This window comes from Blastomyces gilchristii, assembly GCF_000003855.2.
Source record: "Blastomyces gilchristii SLH14081 genomic scaffold supercont1.4, whole genome shotgun sequence".
Lineage (NCBI taxonomy): Eukaryota > Fungi > Ascomycota > Eurotiomycetes > Onygenales > Ajellomycetaceae > Blastomyces > Blastomyces gilchristii.
In genome coordinates, this window is record NW_003101679.1 from 2,947,935 (window position 1) to 2,964,358 (window position 16,424).

General features: G+C 47.1%; 5 protein-coding genes across 6 annotated transcripts; 3 read left to right on the forward strand and 2 right to left on the reverse strand.

Moving 5' to 3' along the window:
* Positions 1 to 1,028: 1,028 nt before the first annotated feature.
* Positions 1,029 to 3,175, forward strand: BDBG_02945 (UDP-galactopyranose mutase; the record flags this gene model as incomplete). The annotated part of the gene is made up of 6 exons (XM_002626722.2): positions 1,029 to 1,111; positions 1,215 to 1,284; positions 1,392 to 1,472; positions 1,585 to 1,935; positions 2,087 to 2,512; positions 2,588 to 3,175. 6 exons carry the CDS (start codon positions 1,029 to 1,031, stop codon positions 3,173 to 3,175), a joined length of 1,599 nt encoding a protein of 532 aa, XP_002626768.1.
* Positions 3,159 to 6,879, reverse strand: BDBG_02946. Of its 2 annotated transcripts, none has more exons than XM_031721029.1 (3): positions 5,283 to 6,879; positions 4,596 to 5,035; positions 3,159 to 4,502 (listed from the first exon to the last, which is right to left on the reverse strand). In XM_031721029.1, exons 1-3 carry the CDS (start codon positions 6,289 to 6,291, stop codon positions 4,254 to 4,256), a joined length of 1,698 nt encoding a protein of 565 aa, XP_031577406.1. In that variant the 5' UTR covers positions 6,292 to 6,879; the 3' UTR covers positions 3,159 to 4,253. The 2 variants fall into 2 exon arrangements, with proteins under 2 accessions (XP_031577406.1, XP_002626769.2); XM_002626723.2 differs by having other exon boundaries at positions 4,596 to 5,038.
* On the forward strand, positions 6,711 to 11,215 carry BDBG_02947 (AGC/PDK1 protein kinase). Its single transcript, XM_002626724.2, has 2 exons — positions 6,711 to 9,789; positions 9,858 to 11,215. The coding sequence occupies exons 1-2, from the start codon at positions 7,633 to 7,635 to the stop codon at positions 10,212 to 10,214; spliced, it is 2,514 nt and encodes an 837-aa protein (XP_002626770.1). The 5' UTR covers positions 6,711 to 7,632; the 3' UTR covers positions 10,215 to 11,215.
* A 40-nt stretch (positions 11,216 to 11,255) lies between these two features.
* Positions 11,256 to 15,667, forward strand: BDBG_02948 (uncharacterized protein). The gene is made up of 2 exons (XM_002626725.2): positions 11,256 to 13,396; positions 13,465 to 15,667. The coding sequence occupies exons 1-2, from the start codon at positions 12,728 to 12,730 to the stop codon at positions 14,785 to 14,787; spliced, it is 1,992 nt and encodes a 663-aa protein (XP_002626771.2). The 5' UTR covers positions 11,256 to 12,727; the 3' UTR covers positions 14,788 to 15,667.
* BDBG_16693 (seryl-tRNA synthetase) lies at positions 15,305 to 16,422 on the reverse strand. The gene has a single exon (XM_031724586.1). The coding sequence runs from the start codon at positions 16,330 to 16,332 to the stop codon at positions 15,757 to 15,759; it is 576 nt and encodes a 191-aa protein (XP_031577407.1). The 5' UTR covers positions 16,333 to 16,422; the 3' UTR covers positions 15,305 to 15,756.
* Positions 16,423 to 16,424: the final 2 nt, after the last annotated feature.

Below are 16,424 nucleotides of genomic sequence, written 5' to 3' on the forward strand. Positions count from 1 at the left end.
CGCGTTAAAGATCTCCTCCATCTGCCATAGCCTATGTAACCGACGATTCTCCATAGACTGTGTATGATATATGGGATTGGATGAATTTGCATAAGTTGATGTGGCAACTATTGTGATCGTTCAAGCAAGGGGAGGAGGATGTGCCAATACAACTAACTATTTGTACGGAAGCAAAAGTGAAGATATGCTGCTCTTTGCTTGTGTTGCTAGGCTCTCTCTCTCTCTCTCTCTCTCTTTTTTTCCCCCTTGACCCCATTGATTCTCTCATTCATTGGAATTCATTGGATGCTGAATGAATGTCCACAAGAGCAGGCGAGTAACAATTCGCCGGGGAGGATAATGGTTGTAGAAAGCTGTATTGAACTTGATATACTCCGTACACAGGATGTATTGGTTCAGAAATGTCCAACTTGAGTCTTTTTCGGCCAGGATGCACCAGGTTTTGAGTGAAAAGTATCTCCCAAGCACAAGCACCTATGAAATGTATTTTCCCCCAAGAAGGGCTGATTGTGGTCAATAAGAAGCAGCAAGCGGTCTCTGAAAATCATGGATATCTAGATCGCCCTGCGCTGCGTACAAACATAGTCCCGAGTCATCTTTTGCCCATATTAAGGTTTTAAATACTTCTAAATATCCGCGCTAGCACGATGCTTCCTTGCTCGAATCTCGTCGCCAGCGCATACACCACACCACCACACACCACACACCACACCACGGGCCATGATCCTTCGCCCGTTTCCCTTTCCCTGTCGTTAAGTTAGTAGTTATTATTGTTTCTCTTGTTACTTAATTGTCCGCTCTCATTGCCCGGCTGCGTGTTGTTCTTTTTCACTTGACATTAAAATACATTATTAAATATACGCGCGTTCCCTCCCCTCCCCTCCCCTCCACTCCCCTCCTCCCTCCTTCTCTTCCCCCCCGGTTCCACCCAGCTATTTTGCATACAGCTACAAGACCGCCCTTGACAAGAACAACACTTACAACAACTCCAGATACTCCCCCCCTCTTTTTTTTTCTTCTGTATTTTCATGCTCAGTCTCGCTCGCAAAACTCTGCAGCGCGTGCCCAGCTTCCAGGATATTTTACAAGGCAGAATGACACACCCAGATATGTATGTGCGCATTTGGCTCTTCCCCCCTTATCCTCTCTCTCTCTCTCTCTCTCTCTCTTTTCTCTTTTAGTTTTTTTTCAATCACTAACCGGCTGCCATATAGCTCAGTCGATGTCCTGGTCATCGGGGCTGGTCCCACTGGTTTAGGTGCTGCGAAGCGCCTCAATCAGATTGTACGAGCGTCCCCTCACCTTAAAACCCTTCCTAGACATTGAGATATTTCTATAGAGATATATATATGCTTCAATTTTGCTAACACACCTGTGTTCCTCAAAAATAGGATGGACCATCTTGGATGATTGTGGATTCCAATGAGACCCCTGGCGGTCTGGCCTCTACAGATGTTACCCCGGAGGGATTCGTGAGTTTCATACCTTTCTTCAGCAAATTTAACCCCCCCCCCCGTCTTCAATTGACTACACTTCCATTTTTAATAAGTAAGGCATGCTAATTATCCTCAAATCAACAAACAGCTATATGATGTTGGCGGCCACGTCATCTTTTCCCACTACAAATACTTCGACGATTGCATTGACGAGGCCCTGCCCAACGAGGACGACTGGTACACTCACCAGCGCATCTCGTATGTCCGCTGCAAGGGCCTCTGGGTCCCCTACCCGTTCCAAAATAACATCTCCATGCTTCCCAAGGAGGACCAGGTCAAATGCTTGGATGGTATGATCGACGCCGCCCTTGAGGCCCGCGTTGCCAACACAAAGCCCAAAGACTTCGATGAGTGGATTCTCCGCATGATGGGGAGTGGAATTGCAGATTTATTTATGCGCCCTTATAATTTTAAGGTCTGGGCTGTGCCTACGACTAAGGTATGTGAAAAAAAATATATTCCCCAATTTTTTTTTTCTTTTTTTTAAATATATATATATATATATATATACTTTTCATTTTTGTATTTTTTTTTTGCAGTTTTGATCAATAACGAGGCATCCCGCTGACTCTACCTGCTACTACTATTAGATGCAATGTGCCTGGCTTGGCGAGCGCGTCGCAGCGCCCAATCTCAAGGCTGTGACCAGAAACGTCGTCCTACAAAAGACCGCCGGTAACTGGGGTCCCAATGCGACTTTCCGCTTCCCCGCCCGTGATGGTACCGGTGGAATCTGGATTGCCGTCGCAAACACTCTGCCCAAGGAGAAAACTCGATTCGGCGAGCACGCCAAAGTCACCCAGGTCAATGCTGGCAATAAGACCGTTGTGCTTGCCGATGGCACTACGGTCGGCTACCAGAAGCTCATCTCTACCATGCAGGTGGACACCCTTGTCGAGCAGATGGGGGATAAGGAGTTGGTCGATCTGAGCAAGGACCTCTTCTACTCCTCCACCCACGTCATTGGTGTTGGTATCCGTGGTGAACGACCGGAGAGAATCGGCGACAAGTGCTGGGTATGTCACCGTCCTCCCCCTTGTACATCTATCTCCTACATTAAAAAATAAAAATACTAACTTCCAACCCTCCAGCTCTACTTCCCCGAAGACAACTGCCCCTTCTACCGCGCCACAATCTTCTCCAACTACTCCCCCAACAACCAGCCATCCGCCGACAAAAAGCTGCCTACCCAACAACTCGCCAACGGCTCCAAACCCTCCAACCCTTCCCCACAGCCAGGTCCATACTGGTCCATAATGCTCGAAGTCTCCGAATCCTCCCTCAAACCCGTCAACGCCGCCACCATCCTCGCCGACTCCATCCAAGGCCTCATCAACACCGAAATGCTCAACCCCACCGACGAAATCGTCTCCACCTACCACCGCCGCTTCGACCACGGCTACCCCACACCGTCCCTCGAGCGCGAAGGCGTCCTCACCCAGCTCCTGCCGCGCCTGCAGGCGCAGGATATCTGGTCGCGCGGCCGCTTCGGCAGCTGGCGGTACGAGGTCGGCAACCAGGACCACTCGTTTATGCTCGGCGTCGAGGCTGTGGATAATATTGTCAATGGCGCTGTGGAGCTGACGTTGAATTATCCGGATTTTGTCAATGGGCGGCAGAATGGGGAGCGGAGGCTTGTTGATGGGGCGCAGGTGTTTGGGAGGGAGAAGAAAAACTAGATTTCCTTTTTACTGTTTTTACTGTTTCTTTTTTCTTTTTTCTTTTTTCTTTGTACCCTTTGCAGAAGTGTAAAAAGGACTACGTAGGTGTTTTAGAAGGTTGGGCGTGGTGGTGTTTAATAATATAAATTAGAATGAGGGCCCGGAGAAAGAAGTGAGGATAAACAAATAAAAGAAGAAAGAAGAAAGAAGAGAGAAGAGACATCTTTAGATATCGTAGATATACATACATATATGGGAGATTTGGCCTTGGGGGGTTACAGTACATGTGGTGTGTGTGGTGTGACAAGGCTTTTTTTTGTTTTGTTTTCCCCTTTTTGTTCTGCTTTTAAAATAATAATTAAAAGCTATGAGCTACCATATGCTCTTGCTGGCATAATAATGACATTGCGAGCAGATCTCTTTCCAAAGACACAAGAACACTCTACTTGATATGAAACTTGATGCGCTAACTAGCCAGGTATGGTATCATCAGCTCGTTGATATTGATTTCACATTTAACAACAGCAATAACAACAAGAAAAATGAGAAAGAAAGGAATAGAAAAAAATAGAAAAAAATACAAGTGAGAAGATAAGAAGAAACTAAAAGAATGACAGCAGTAATAATATAAGGTCTCGAGCAAGAGCCAAAGAAGTCATGAATCATAATTCCATAAATCATGAAAAAAACATGCGCTGAAAAATATAACTGCAAATGCATACCACCATAACAGCCAACTATTTAGTTAATCAACCTAAGCACAAATGAATTCTGCTCCTCAATAAAATTGAACAAGAAGAAGCCTCACAAAGAAAAATAGCACCATACAACCACTGCAGAAGGAACAGAAGGGGAGAAAAAAGGAAAGGAAAAGAGAAAAGAAACCAGTGAGAGAATTCCGAAGCCATTCTGATAACTACACCTTCCTCGAGAAAATTTCTTCCATCACTGACCTCATGCCTAAAACAAATGTACATGTCATACATGTACAATGCAAAAGAGGCTCACGTTTTGAAATGTGAAAATTAAACGTGACAATGACCTTCTGAATTGAGCCGTCTAACCTTCATTGTCCATCAGTGTAATGGCATAGTGATCACATATTATTAGGGCCTCCTCCAGGGTGGCTAGTAGGATCAGGAGCCCAGTTGAATTGCTGAATTCGCCAGCGCACACCCAGAGGCATCTGGAATGATCCCGCAGGCAGCCGACTTGTCACAGGCTCACTAGCATTGTTATCGTGCACCTGTTGGCCTGCTTGCTGGACTAAGTATCCGTGCCCTGTTGGATATGCTGAATTTGTGGTTGGTTCAGTATATTGTTGCTGCTGTTCCTGGTTCAAAGCCTATAAGCTCGTGATCATTTAGTTAAACAGCTTCTCGGAAGCCATATTAAACAAACCTGCAAAAAGGATTACATCGATAAATCATAGACTGACCGGACTTGGTGGAATAGGGTTCCTGACAATGCCGCCCAAGGGTACATGATAGTAATTTATGCCTGTATGACGGAGTGGGATTGCAGGCTGCGGCTGGTTCGCTGGAGTCAATACTGGGTATGTGGGAGTCATTGGCTGCAGGGTCAACCAAGGCAATGTAAAGAACGTATAGGATTGTGGTACTTGCGGCAGCCCAATCGCTTCCTGGGAAATTCTCTCGATTTGAGGGATTTGGTCTGCAATAGCTTTTGGTGCAATAAGAAGGATTCGGCCCGTGCGCGTAACAATGCTTGAGGATGCAATTGGATAACCTTGAGTCGGGTTCCTGGAAGTTGATACGGTGCTGACACCCTCCACACTAGATGCCGGTGTCGCAGGGGATTGATCTGGGCTCGACGATCCGCTTTGGGAGGCCTGGGATGATGCTACCTCTTCAGGAGCTACTTGAGGCAACATATTAGCGTCAAAGTTGCGGCCCATTTTGATTGAAGTAGCTAAATACTTCGATACAAATTGGTAATGTTGAATGAGTATTTATTTGGGTACAACGTATATGGTAGTCAAACAAAGAAAGATCCCAATTATGGAATTCATGAAACGTGAAAAGTTGTGCAAGGAAAAAGAATCTTCGAGGGCTTCTGTGGACAAGAAAAGATATTTATACCAGAAACCAAGCGGCTTACCTACCAATTGAATCAAATCCGTAGCAAGAGAGTGAAGTTATTGCAGAAGCGTAGCTGTTGTCAGGTACCCCCTTCGGGCAATGCCACTGACATTGAAAGCAGTTGACATTCGAAACTTTCTTAACAGTTCGACTGTTGTCACTGCCACAATTGGCATCGCTGGTGGCAGGGGACTGGCCAAAGTGATTAAAAAATGGATCGATTCCGTAGAGGCTTGTTGTAAGCTCCCGGCTGCTGCCAGGGTTGGATGAGGTAAAGCCATCCTGACTTTCACTTTCCAAATCGGTATCCTGAGAGTGTGAAAGTGAAGGTGTAGATGCTATAGATTGGAAGTACGGGGAGCTGCAGCGCGCGGACCTTGGCGGAATTGGACCCGTAATAGCACATCCCAGAACTGGAAATGCTTTGTTCGACTCTTCTGAACATAGAAAAATATCTGAATAAAGAGCATGACACTTTAGCGGAGGAAATCCTGGCGGTATTAGAAATGATGCCATTGGCTTCATTGGGTAGAACGGAGTCGTTGAAAAGTCATCTCCCCGCTCCTGGCACAAGTTTCCACCAACAGGCCCAGAAGACGAAGCAAACGGACCAAGCCATATGGATGGTGAAAGGAATGAGGTAAAGCTCAGCGTTATTGTTTCCAATTGCTCAGCCAGACGAGTATCATCAGTCCCGGAGGGCGGAGCCTCTTGGTGGCCAGGAGATAGCTGATGGTGCTCTGTCTGTGTCTCTTCGGATGAGGTCTTTCGTTTACCCTTACCACTACTGAGGCTGGGAGAGCTGTCACAATCATCAGGGCCACAATCTGTAAACTCCTCGAAGCTACTGGAATCAAGGGCAAGAAGAGGAGAATCCATGGGCGCCGCTTCTGATGAGGACTGACGCTGTCGATGTGGTGATACATGTAGATCTCCACCTCTTTCGAGAATTCGAGCAACCAGAATCCTCTGGACACTTGAATAGATCTCGTCGTCCGAGGGGACAATGTGAGTTGGACGTAGTCGAAACATGGTTACAACAAGCCATGCACAATGCTGTTATGATCCAAAGCAAGGAATATAAAGAGGCACAGGAGAGCACATGGGATTCAGCAGCGACAGCAATGGATTTGTTAAAAAAGAAATACCCCGACCAGGAAGGGTATAGAAAAGAAGGGAAAGAAGCCATGTCAACAAAGAACATGGTGTTGTTACTGCTACTTCCCTTCATATTAATTAGATTGTCGTTATCATAATGGATGGATTGGATTTGCGTCCCCATTCTCTGCGGCAGGCGCAGGGCGATCCCCGATAGGGCTGAAGTTCAGCACGCACAAGCGCACAAGGTAAGCATAGTGAAAGAAACAAGCCAAGGGCGAGACACCCTTGGTAGCCTTGGGAGTCCACCACCTGGCATGGCTTGGAACGACTGCTATATATAGCAATTCCTGCTTGGATTTGTTTCGTTCCAGAAGAATGTGTCCCAATAGCGTTCGGAGCGAATGTATGTTCTGTATGATTGAGGTCAGTTCTCTTGCTGTATGCAGATCTAAGACAAGCCGATAGAGTCGAGGTGCCAATATCCAGTGTGTGCACTGCGTGTACTTATAGGTATATCCCATCTGTTGCTGGAAGAGAGTATACGTGTATCAATCTCCTGCTGAATCTCCATTCTGCCATCAGCATGGATGCCAAGACGAACCTGTGACAGAAACAGAGAACGGTTTTAATACGGTATGTAGATTACAAAATTTGAAATCCGGGGTAATTTTAGAGCAAACGGACAGCCAAGTGGGCGTGCTATACCGTACGGTCTTGTCACATAGATTACCATGTCACCACTGATCTTGTATTTGATACACATATCTTGGTTGGGCTAGGTACCGCTGCCATCAGCGCTGTTCTCCTCACCCAACGACCGCCGCCAAACCTCCAAGAAGAAGAACCCAATATCTCACTCACACATAACCATCAATCAATCCTCGCTTCCGAGTCCTTCAGCTCAACCTCAACCCCGTCTCCCTTGTCTCCCGTTGCAATTTTCTCGCCCTCTGTCTCTGCACTCCGCGGAATTGCCTTCTTTGGAACACGACTTCTCTTCCTCCCCTGGGTCTGCTGCTGGACTGCACTCCAGGATTGTCTTTCTCTGGCTGTATCGTGCACCTGTCATGCCTTATAGGTCGTTCCAACAACCGGCGTAGTCTCTATTTTGTGAGACCACTCATCTGGTTAATTATTCCGCACTTTCGTCTATCCTCCCGGTGTTTGCCAGCCCCTTGTTTCACTTGACTGCCACGTCTCTCTCCCCACTCGTTTTCGCACCCTTCTCTATCCTACACCACGGAACTCCTCTTGCCCATATCCCTCCTTGCCATGGATGGGGATCTAAGCCTATCGCAGTCCTTTGGGGGCCTGCGGATTGCAAACCCAGACGACTCCTCGGCCCAGGCGGTAGACAAGGCTCCAGCATCTCCATCAACACTTCCTCCCCGAACGGATTCGCCTGCCATGGTCGATGAACGAGTTCCCCCTCAACCTGAAATCAACGCCCATTCATCCTCTAGAACCCAAGACTCTTCCCCTCATATCCAAAATAACAGATTATCGGTTGGTTATGGATATCAGAACCCCCCGGCCCCACAGCAGCCGCAGCACCAGTATCCCCAATATGCTGCAGCCGCTTCTCAAACCTCAACCTCCCCTGGCCCCCAAAATCCTGGACGTCCACTGTCGGTATACTATACACAACCCTTGACCAATGGGTCGTCTTCAAATCTGGCTGCTAGGGAAGGATATCGACTCCGTACAGAGTCCTCTGCCTCATCCGCCTCTGACAGTCAATCACGATCGGATTCTCGTGGTGGATCCGCAGCTCTGCAAGCAGGAGTCCCAGTACACGACAATAGCCATTCCGATAGATCCTACAAACAGACACAATTTCATAGCGGGAGCGCCCCACTGCCACCCAGGGGGAGCTCTCGAGCAACACATAACAATGGAGCTTCCCCGCTCTCCGGTTCTCCGTATGGCTTCGAGATTGTCGGGCTATCCAGCAGTGAAGAATGGCAGGAGCGTGGAGCGGCTGTTGGTGTACGGCAAGAAATCGACGCGAATGGCAAATCCGTTTCGAGATTCGTGAAGAAAGGCGTTAGAGACTTTTCCTTCGGCCGCACGCTTGGTGAGGGATCATACAGTACAGTAGTTGCAGCCACTGATCGCCAAACCTTAAAAGAATACGCCATAAAGATACTTGACAAACGGCATATCATCAAGGAAAAGAAAGTGAAGTATGTTAACATCGAGAAGGATACACTAAACAGATTGACCGACCATCCCGGTGTTGTTCGATTATACTATACATTTCAGGATGAACGATCTCTATATTTTGTCCTTGACCTTGCGAGCGGAGGAGAGCTATTAGGGGTGTTGAAACGGATGTCGTCGTTCGATGAAGAATGCACTAGATTCTACGGGGCGCAGATTCTTGATACCATTGACTACATGCACAAACGTGGGGTTATCCATCGAGATCTTAAACCGGAAAACGTACTACTTGACAGCCAGATGCATGTGAAGATCACCGACTTTGGCACGGCTAAAATATTGGATCGTTCCAAGAGACAGGAGGAAAAGTCGAGTGGTATGCCACAGATGGACTCTGATGGCCCTACCCAGGATCGGGCCAATTCCTTCGTAGGAACTGCAGAGTATGTCAGTCCAGAACTCCTCACAGACAAGAGTGCCTACAAGGCAAGTGATTTGTGGGCCTTTGGATGTATCATCTACCAATTATTAGCCGGACGACCTCCGTTCAAAGCTGCGAATGAATATCAAACATTCCAAAAAATTGTTGGCCTCGAGTATGAGTTCCCTCCAGGATTCCCGGCAGTTGCTCGAGATTTAGTTGAACGGCTCCTTGTGCTTGACCCGTCTAGGCGCTTGCAAATCGAACACATCAAAAACCATGAATTTTTCGACGGCATCGTTTGGGGTCGTGGCCTTTGGAAACAAAAAGCACCACGTTTAAAGCCATACGTTCCGCCACCACCAGAGCCAATCAAACTAAACGGTACCAGTAAGGACGACAGTTTCCCCCCAAACATCACAATTAAGGGCGTTGGATCTTCTGGTAACCCAGGAAACGCAAGGCCATATCCACGCCTTGTTACTGATCTCCCACCTCCTTCGCAACTTGATATTGAGTGGTCTCCCGTTTTGACTCGCACAAACGAGCGTATATTGAAAATGGGCAATTTGGTTGTTTTGTCTGCGCCTGCTCCTCACAATGGACACGGAAAAGGTGGACATGGCGACGGTGATGCCCCCAAGAAGTTTTCTCGATTTTTCGGAGGGAACACGACTAAGAAGCGTCAGCGATTAGTTATGGTAACCTCTGCTGGCCGCGTCATTATCGTGCCCGCTGGTGGAGAGGAAAAGAAGGCAAAAATGGATATCTCTCTCCTAGCGCCAGGCGCACAATATCGATGCACCACGGATGTAAAAGGCTATTCATCATGGGTAGTAGATACGGTAAGAACAACTTCCCCGGTTAGTTATAGCTTGATCGTTTGTTAATTTGATTTTTCTACTTTTTACAGCGCGACAAACACTATGTTTTTGAAGACTCGAAACCATTCTCTTCGGATGTTGCAGCATCTGCTCTTTCTACACAAGAATGGATAGATACGTTAGATCTTGCCAAAGAGATGGCGGCATTCCAAGCGTCGAATAGTTCCTATGGCGATGATACGTTGAGGGACCTATCGTCTGGTGTTTCGAGCCATGCAAACACCATTGATCGTTCCGATGATTTCTCCGCCAATTCCAACGCGCCACAAGCAAGTGGACGAGCCATGCTTGTCAAGCATCATGCCGCAGGTGATTCGGAATCCGTGAAGGGGAAGAAACGATTCAGTCGACGCCACTCAAAGAACGGATTGTCTGCTGTTTTCTGACACTCGTTTTTGAACGGAAGATAGAACCCCCCAAAAAGAGACAAGGAAGAAAAGGAAGAGCGTCCTTAGTTTCATATTCTTTGGCCTTTTCCGATTAAACATACAATACCCCCACCATATTTCCCTATTGAACAGCGTTCTAAGTCTCACATCTTTATCTGCCGCTTCTTCATTTAGTTCTCTTTTTCCAGCCATGTCTTCTTCCGTTCACCACCATTCATACTCTCAGGCATTTGACAGCGTATACAACTCACACCCGCCCCGTTTATATACTTTTCTCTTCGCTCTTTCTCTTAACTTCTCATATCTTTCTTGTCTGACTCAAATCTGGTTTAGCTCTGCCCCTCCTTTTCTTCTTCTTCTACTCTTTTTTAATTCATGACCCCCCCTTTTTTTTCCACTTCTCATACCGTTCTAGCGACGATTCATGACATCTCTTTACACGCTTCCGCCCAGATTCCACCTTGGGTACTTTGAAGTTTTCGCGAAGCGTTTTAGTGTGTGGGGCGTTTTCGAATTATCCAATATACTTTCTCCCCTCCCCTTCACCCTACTTTTATATAATTTCCTATTACCCAGTTTGCATTTTTGGCTGGAAAGATATCGTTTACATTTTCTCCAAGTGAAGTTTCCATGAAGTGAATTATACATATCGTACCATATTGGTCTCTCTTCTCTTCACTTCTCTTTGATTGCTCGTCATTTTTTCTTTTACTTTCCCTTAATTTCACCGGTGTGCGCGTTTTGTATGTTACTCCCAGAGCATTCCTACTTTTAGAGAATGATTATAAGCACTTTAGCTGCTTGTTTTCGGTTTTTGTTTGATTTTCTCTATTTTATCCCACCTATTTTTTTGGCCCCCTACCATTGTTTTTAATGCACATGATACACTCTAGCTGATATTTGATGTCGGTCTATTTTATATATTCTATCTTCATTTCATTTCACGTCTGGTGAGATTCCTGCCGGGAAAATTGGACCTGACTAGGCTTGGATTCTTTTTTTTTTTTTTTTTTTTTTTTTTTTTTTTTTTTTTTTTTTTGAGGTGGTATTTTAGCTTTGCTGTACGGAGTACAATGTCCTTGATCCCTTCTCATTTGGTTTTGATTTTATGTGGATATATACCTGATCCGATAATGCAACTTGTTTTAATTTCCCTCTAATCTGTCTTCCCTTTTGAGAGGAAGGGGAGAAGAAAAATCCACCCTCAAGAAAAGCCACTAACTAACGTTTTCCATCCTTGATTCTATCCTTCTCCCCAGTTGCAGATATATGACATCACATCATTTTTACAGTTAGTAGATCACGTTATTAACAGGACTTATGCTAGTTTTCATTGCAAATTCTATAAATTAGATATAGCTACATAAATTCAGGGCTTTGGAGATGTGAAATGCTTTTCAGAATCTAAATATTATATCTGGTTCCAAGGTTGCATACGCTGCGTATGTAGCTTCCTACATCTAATTCCGCTACTATTATTTCCCCATCACTAGCCACAATGTTTGAACTTCCCACGGAGTCCTCAGTTTCACGGGAATGAGATTATTGCTGGTTTGTTTCAAGATGCACCAAGCCGGGGTCCCGTTTCTGCCTGTCTGGTTGAGTCCCCAAGCCAGCCCAGGTTTTTGTTGCTCTTTGACGCTCCTGACGGGGACGACGGGGGAGGTTTGTCTCACATGTGAGAGAAAAGGCAAAAATCCCAGCCCATCCCAGCCTGTCTGTCATAGCTGTCATTGCCCTGTCAAGAGCGGTTTTCTCGTGTGGTGATAGGGTAGGATGATGGTCAACAGCCTCGCCACTCAGCTCGTCTATTTAGTTAAGCTAATTGGGAGATTTTACTCTTTAATGGCGGGATGGGATGGAGGCTGAGCAGGTTGAGCTCCTCTTCTTTTCCTTCATCATGCGCTGAAAATCTCTCTGCTCTGGTGGTCTGCTCTGATTTTGTGAAAAAAGAAAGAGGAGCGACCCCTGTGTGTGTACAGAGTTATTTGTTTGTGTTGTGGCTCGAGGTGTCCTTGGCCCTGGCGGGCGTGGATAGTATTTAGTTAAATATTGCCTGTTATCCACTCCACTATCAACAGCGACGGGATGCTGAGACAAGACAACCGACCCGGGACTAAGACCGCGCAAAGCTGTAACTAAATCGCTGCAGTTGGGTCCGCCTCGCGTCTGCGTTCTCTGTCAAATCCCTTTCCTTGACAAGAACCTGCTGGGCATCGTTGGGATTGACTCGCTCGAGAAACGTTTGAACGCCTGAAGAACCGGATTCTGCTGCTCCTGAGCGCTATCCCACCCATCAGGAGCGCATCCTCACCGTGTCTGTCTGTGACAACTCTCGCCGTCCCTCCAGGTCGAGGATCTCCCTGTTTCGGTCTCTTTTTTTACTGTTTCCTCCTGTGAATAAAGCATATCTTATCTTACATATTGACATTTTCTATCTATCCCTAATACACAATAAACAAATACATCCATTCCAACCAGACCCATGCCATGTGCTCCAACTTGATGCGATGCTCCTCCACCTTTCCCGTCCCTCAATAAATCGAGCCTCCTCCAATCCTCCTGAACCTCGAACAACAAGGACAGCAGCCTCATCAACTTCACCAACCTCACCTACAACGGCAGACATGGTATCCCACCCAGACACTCCCGGCCGCGCCTTGACAGTCCCCGCCCCCACGTCCGTCGCTTCCTCCTCACGCGTCTCCCACTCTCATCGCCGTCACCACGGTTATTCCCACTCCCAACATCAACATTCCCGCTCCGGCCGCTCACATCATGGTGGTTCTACTCGCCAACCTCAAAATCAATTCCCTATCTTCGCCGCGACGGGAGATGTCGAGATCGTCATCCGTGCATCAGCGCAGGAAAGGCGCTATTTACTCCATCGCCTGATCTTGGCGCGTTCTTCGGGCTTTTTTGATGCGGGCACGAGTGAAGAGTGGTCGCGGGTACAGGCGGTGAGAGAGGCCCATATGGTAGAGGGGGGTGATACGAACGACAATGGCGATTCTAATGCGGAGCGCGGGCTAGCAATTATTCCTGATGAAGATGGGGGCGGAGAAGAATTTGTTGCGCATCATCGGCGTGCTTCGTCGGCACCCTTGAAGACGCGGTGGAGGTATGAATTGGATTGGGATAATAGGGAGGAAGATGAGATGCCGATTCTTGTGCAGAAGGTGAGATGAAAATTTTCATTTACGTCAAGAAAATAACACATCTCTGTATATGCTGATATCACCCGCAGCCACCATCCCAAAACAACTCGATATTCGGCGGAAACTATCGCCCACCCAAACCCCCACCCGCCCGCACAAAACCTCCCCCACCACAACAAGGCTTCTTCCGCTCCATCACCAGCCTTACCGGAATCCAATCCGCTCTCCACCTTCCAAGCACCACGACATCAACTTCAGTAGCAAAGACCGCCATCGAAGAAACCCCCCTTGACCCCACAATCTGCGACTATGACAATCTCTTCCGCATCTTCTATAACTATCCTCCACAGCTCAACGCCGTAAACATTGCCTCCGCCTATTCAGAATGTAAATCCCTCCTAAACCTCGCTGACATGTACGACGCCCTTCCTGTTGTGGGACCCCGCGTCGACCATCACCTCCTGCGCTTCTCATCCCGTCTGTACAAGCAAATCGCAAAATATCCCCCCAGCTACCTACGACTGGGCTACCTAGCCCGAAGCCATGTAATATTCACAGAAGCCCTAATCCATGTTGTGGGCCAATGGCCCGCCGCGCTACCACATTTGGGTCATGGTTCATACTCACCCCTACCGGACCCCGTGCTAGATCTCATTGAGGATAAAGTAGAGGATCTAGAAGATTTGAAAGCGCGTGTGGAGGCGAAGTTGTTCCGATTATCACTAACGACCTCGAGAGGAGAGCGGGTTAGCCCTTTCAATGCATATCTGGATTGGTTAGCGGTGTCGCTGTTTCGGCAGTGGCTTGTGGAGAACACAACACCCCCCCCGGCAGGGATATTGAAGGCGTTGTCGTCACAATCGCAGTCCCGAGGAGGAGGGAATAGCAATTATAGTACCGGTAGCGGCGCTCTCGCGACAAGCAATGGCTACGGCGATACTAGCACCGTGACAGCGGCGAATTCAAATAATAACAGGAATAATATACCCACAACCACGAGCACAACAACAACAACAACAACAACCATGACTAGCGCAGGCGCTTCTAATAATAAACATTATAGTCAAATCACCCCCCCTTCCTCCCCTTACTCTCCCGGCCGCACATACCGCCTTCTCGGCTCCCCTTCAAACCAGGCATACCTCCCGCACGAGGAACTAAAGAGATTCCTCAAACAGTCCCATACAAATTCGCATGACTCGCTTTACTCGCGCGAGAATCTGAAGAGATTCGAGCGCAAGATGGATGAAATTAAGAGACTGGCGAGAGATATTGTGAAGCCGCTTATGAGAAATTTTCTGGAATTGGATTTGAGGAGTTTGAGCGGCAGCGGAACGGAAGATGCCGGAGGTGTTTTGCTGCCGTATTTGACGTGTACGAGGGTGGAGGATGGGGATTATCCGTGGGAGTGAGCTATATATCTGTATCTGCCTTGGCTTTCGAGTTGACAAGGTTTCAATTAGGGTGAGCTGTGTTGGGTTGGGTTGGGTTGAGGTGAGGTGAGGTGAGGTAAGGTAAGGTCAGGGTGAAGAGTTTGTTCCTTCTTTACGTCCTTTTCCTCCTTTCTTGTCTTTATTCTATTATATTTGTTCTACCTCTTTTTAATATTCTTCATGTGGACGGCGATATTACCCCTGAGTGGTTTTTTCATTTCATGCACTTCCCTTTTGGAGAGGGATTGAGTCTCGTCTTTTTTTCTTTTTTCCTCCAATTCATTTTGTTTTCTTGTGTCACTTCTATTATTTTCACGCGTTTTCCCAAACTGTGCTCACGAAACGAATATATGATATATACCCCCCCCTCCCACTTTAACTTCCCATCTTATCTCTCTACAAGCATCCCTCTTGTGTTAACTTCTTCCCTTTCCCCTTTTTATTTATTTCGTTGATGATTGGAACGCGACGTAAATGACTATTTCATATCTTGTTCTTTCCTTTTCTATTTCCTGTTAATATATGCAACATGATGATATCATATTATGGCATGGAGATCGATAGTTAATATGAGTTACCTTGGTAGAGGCAGGTAGTTGATCAGTCACACAGTGTAATCGATGTATGTATGTATGTATTTATCTAGACTATGAAACGGCAGAATGTTATAGGGAGGAGAGTTTTGAATGTAGAGTATCAATGTGTATGTATATACAGATTTTTTCTTTAAAACTCTGGATAAAAATATCTGTATATATGGGAAATAGAATGAAAACATACTCTATGCTTCTATCGTACATTTGAGTATCAATATTCCCTAGAATCTACTATTTACAATGTATACGCCCACCCAGTATCCATGGTATATATGACACAAATCTACATATCATACATCCTCAAACTCAAAAGGCCCCTTCACCCGTTCCCCTAAATAAATTCCAGCTTCGATTAACTCTCCTCCTTGCCCCCTATAACCCCTATTCCCCCCATCCACGTTCTCAGAACTTCTGGCAACACAACAACCCCCTTCTTCTCATCCCACCCGTGCTCCAACAACGCCGCAATAATCCTCGGGACTGCCATCGCCGTCCCGTTCACCGTATGCGGAAACTTCCCAGCACCACCATCACCAGCGTCAGACTTAAGCCTTGTCCCTAGCCGTCTGGTTTGGTAATCTGTGCAGATGGAGGCGGAGGTCACCTCGCCCCAACCTGATTCCACGTCAATGTCGTTGTTGCTGGTCGCATTGCTAGTGGCATTTTCGGTGGGCGAGGAGGAGTGCGAGGAGGCCATCCGGGAAGGAAACAGGACCTCTATATCCTGCTTGCGGGCGGCGCTGGCTCCGAGGTCATGTGCGGGCATCTCTAGGACGCGACACGGGAGATTTAGCGCGGTGAGGATTTCAGTTTGGAGCGCGAGGATGTCGTCGAAGAGGGTTGTTGCTGTTACCGCTGCACCCCCGCCCTTGCCATTAGATGCTGGCGTAGCCTTGCGAGTGGTACCTTCACCAGCAGAATCTGGCATCGCCCATCCAAACAGCTCCACCTTCGTAAATTCATGAACACGATACAGACCCCGTGTATCCGCCCCTCTGCGCCAGTTTCTGCCCTAAAAAC

Coding starts and splice junctions, on each gene's coding strand:
- BDBG_02946 (XM_002626723.2), bottom strand. CDS start 6,291: ATGTTTCGACTACGTCCAACTCACATTGTCCCCTCGGACGACGAGATC. Junction 5,039..5,282: donor CTACGGATTTGATTCAATTG/GTAGGTAAGCCG, acceptor TGTTGCCTCAAG/TAGCTCCTGAAGAGGTAGCA. Junction 4,503..4,595: donor ACCCTATTCCACCAAGTCCG/GTCAGTCTATGA, acceptor ACGAGCTTATAG/GCTTTGAACCAGGAACAGCA.
- BDBG_02947 (XM_002626724.2), top strand. CDS start 7,633: ATGGATGGGGATCTAAGCCTATCGCAGTCCTTTGGGGGCCTGCGGATT. Junction 9,790..9,857: donor CATCATGGGTAGTAGATACG/GTAAGAACAACT, acceptor TACTTTTTACAG/CGCGACAAACACTATGTTTT.
- BDBG_02948 (XM_002626725.2), top strand. CDS start 12,728: ATGCTCCTCCACCTTTCCCGTCCCTCAATAAATCGAGCCTCCTCCAAT. Junction 13,397..13,464: donor TGCCGATTCTTGTGCAGAAG/GTGAGATGAAAA, acceptor TATCACCCGCAG/CCACCATCCCAAAACAACTC.
- BDBG_16693 (XM_031724586.1), bottom strand. CDS start 16,332: ATGCCAGATTCTGCTGGTGAAGGTACCACTCGCAAGGCTACGCCAGCA.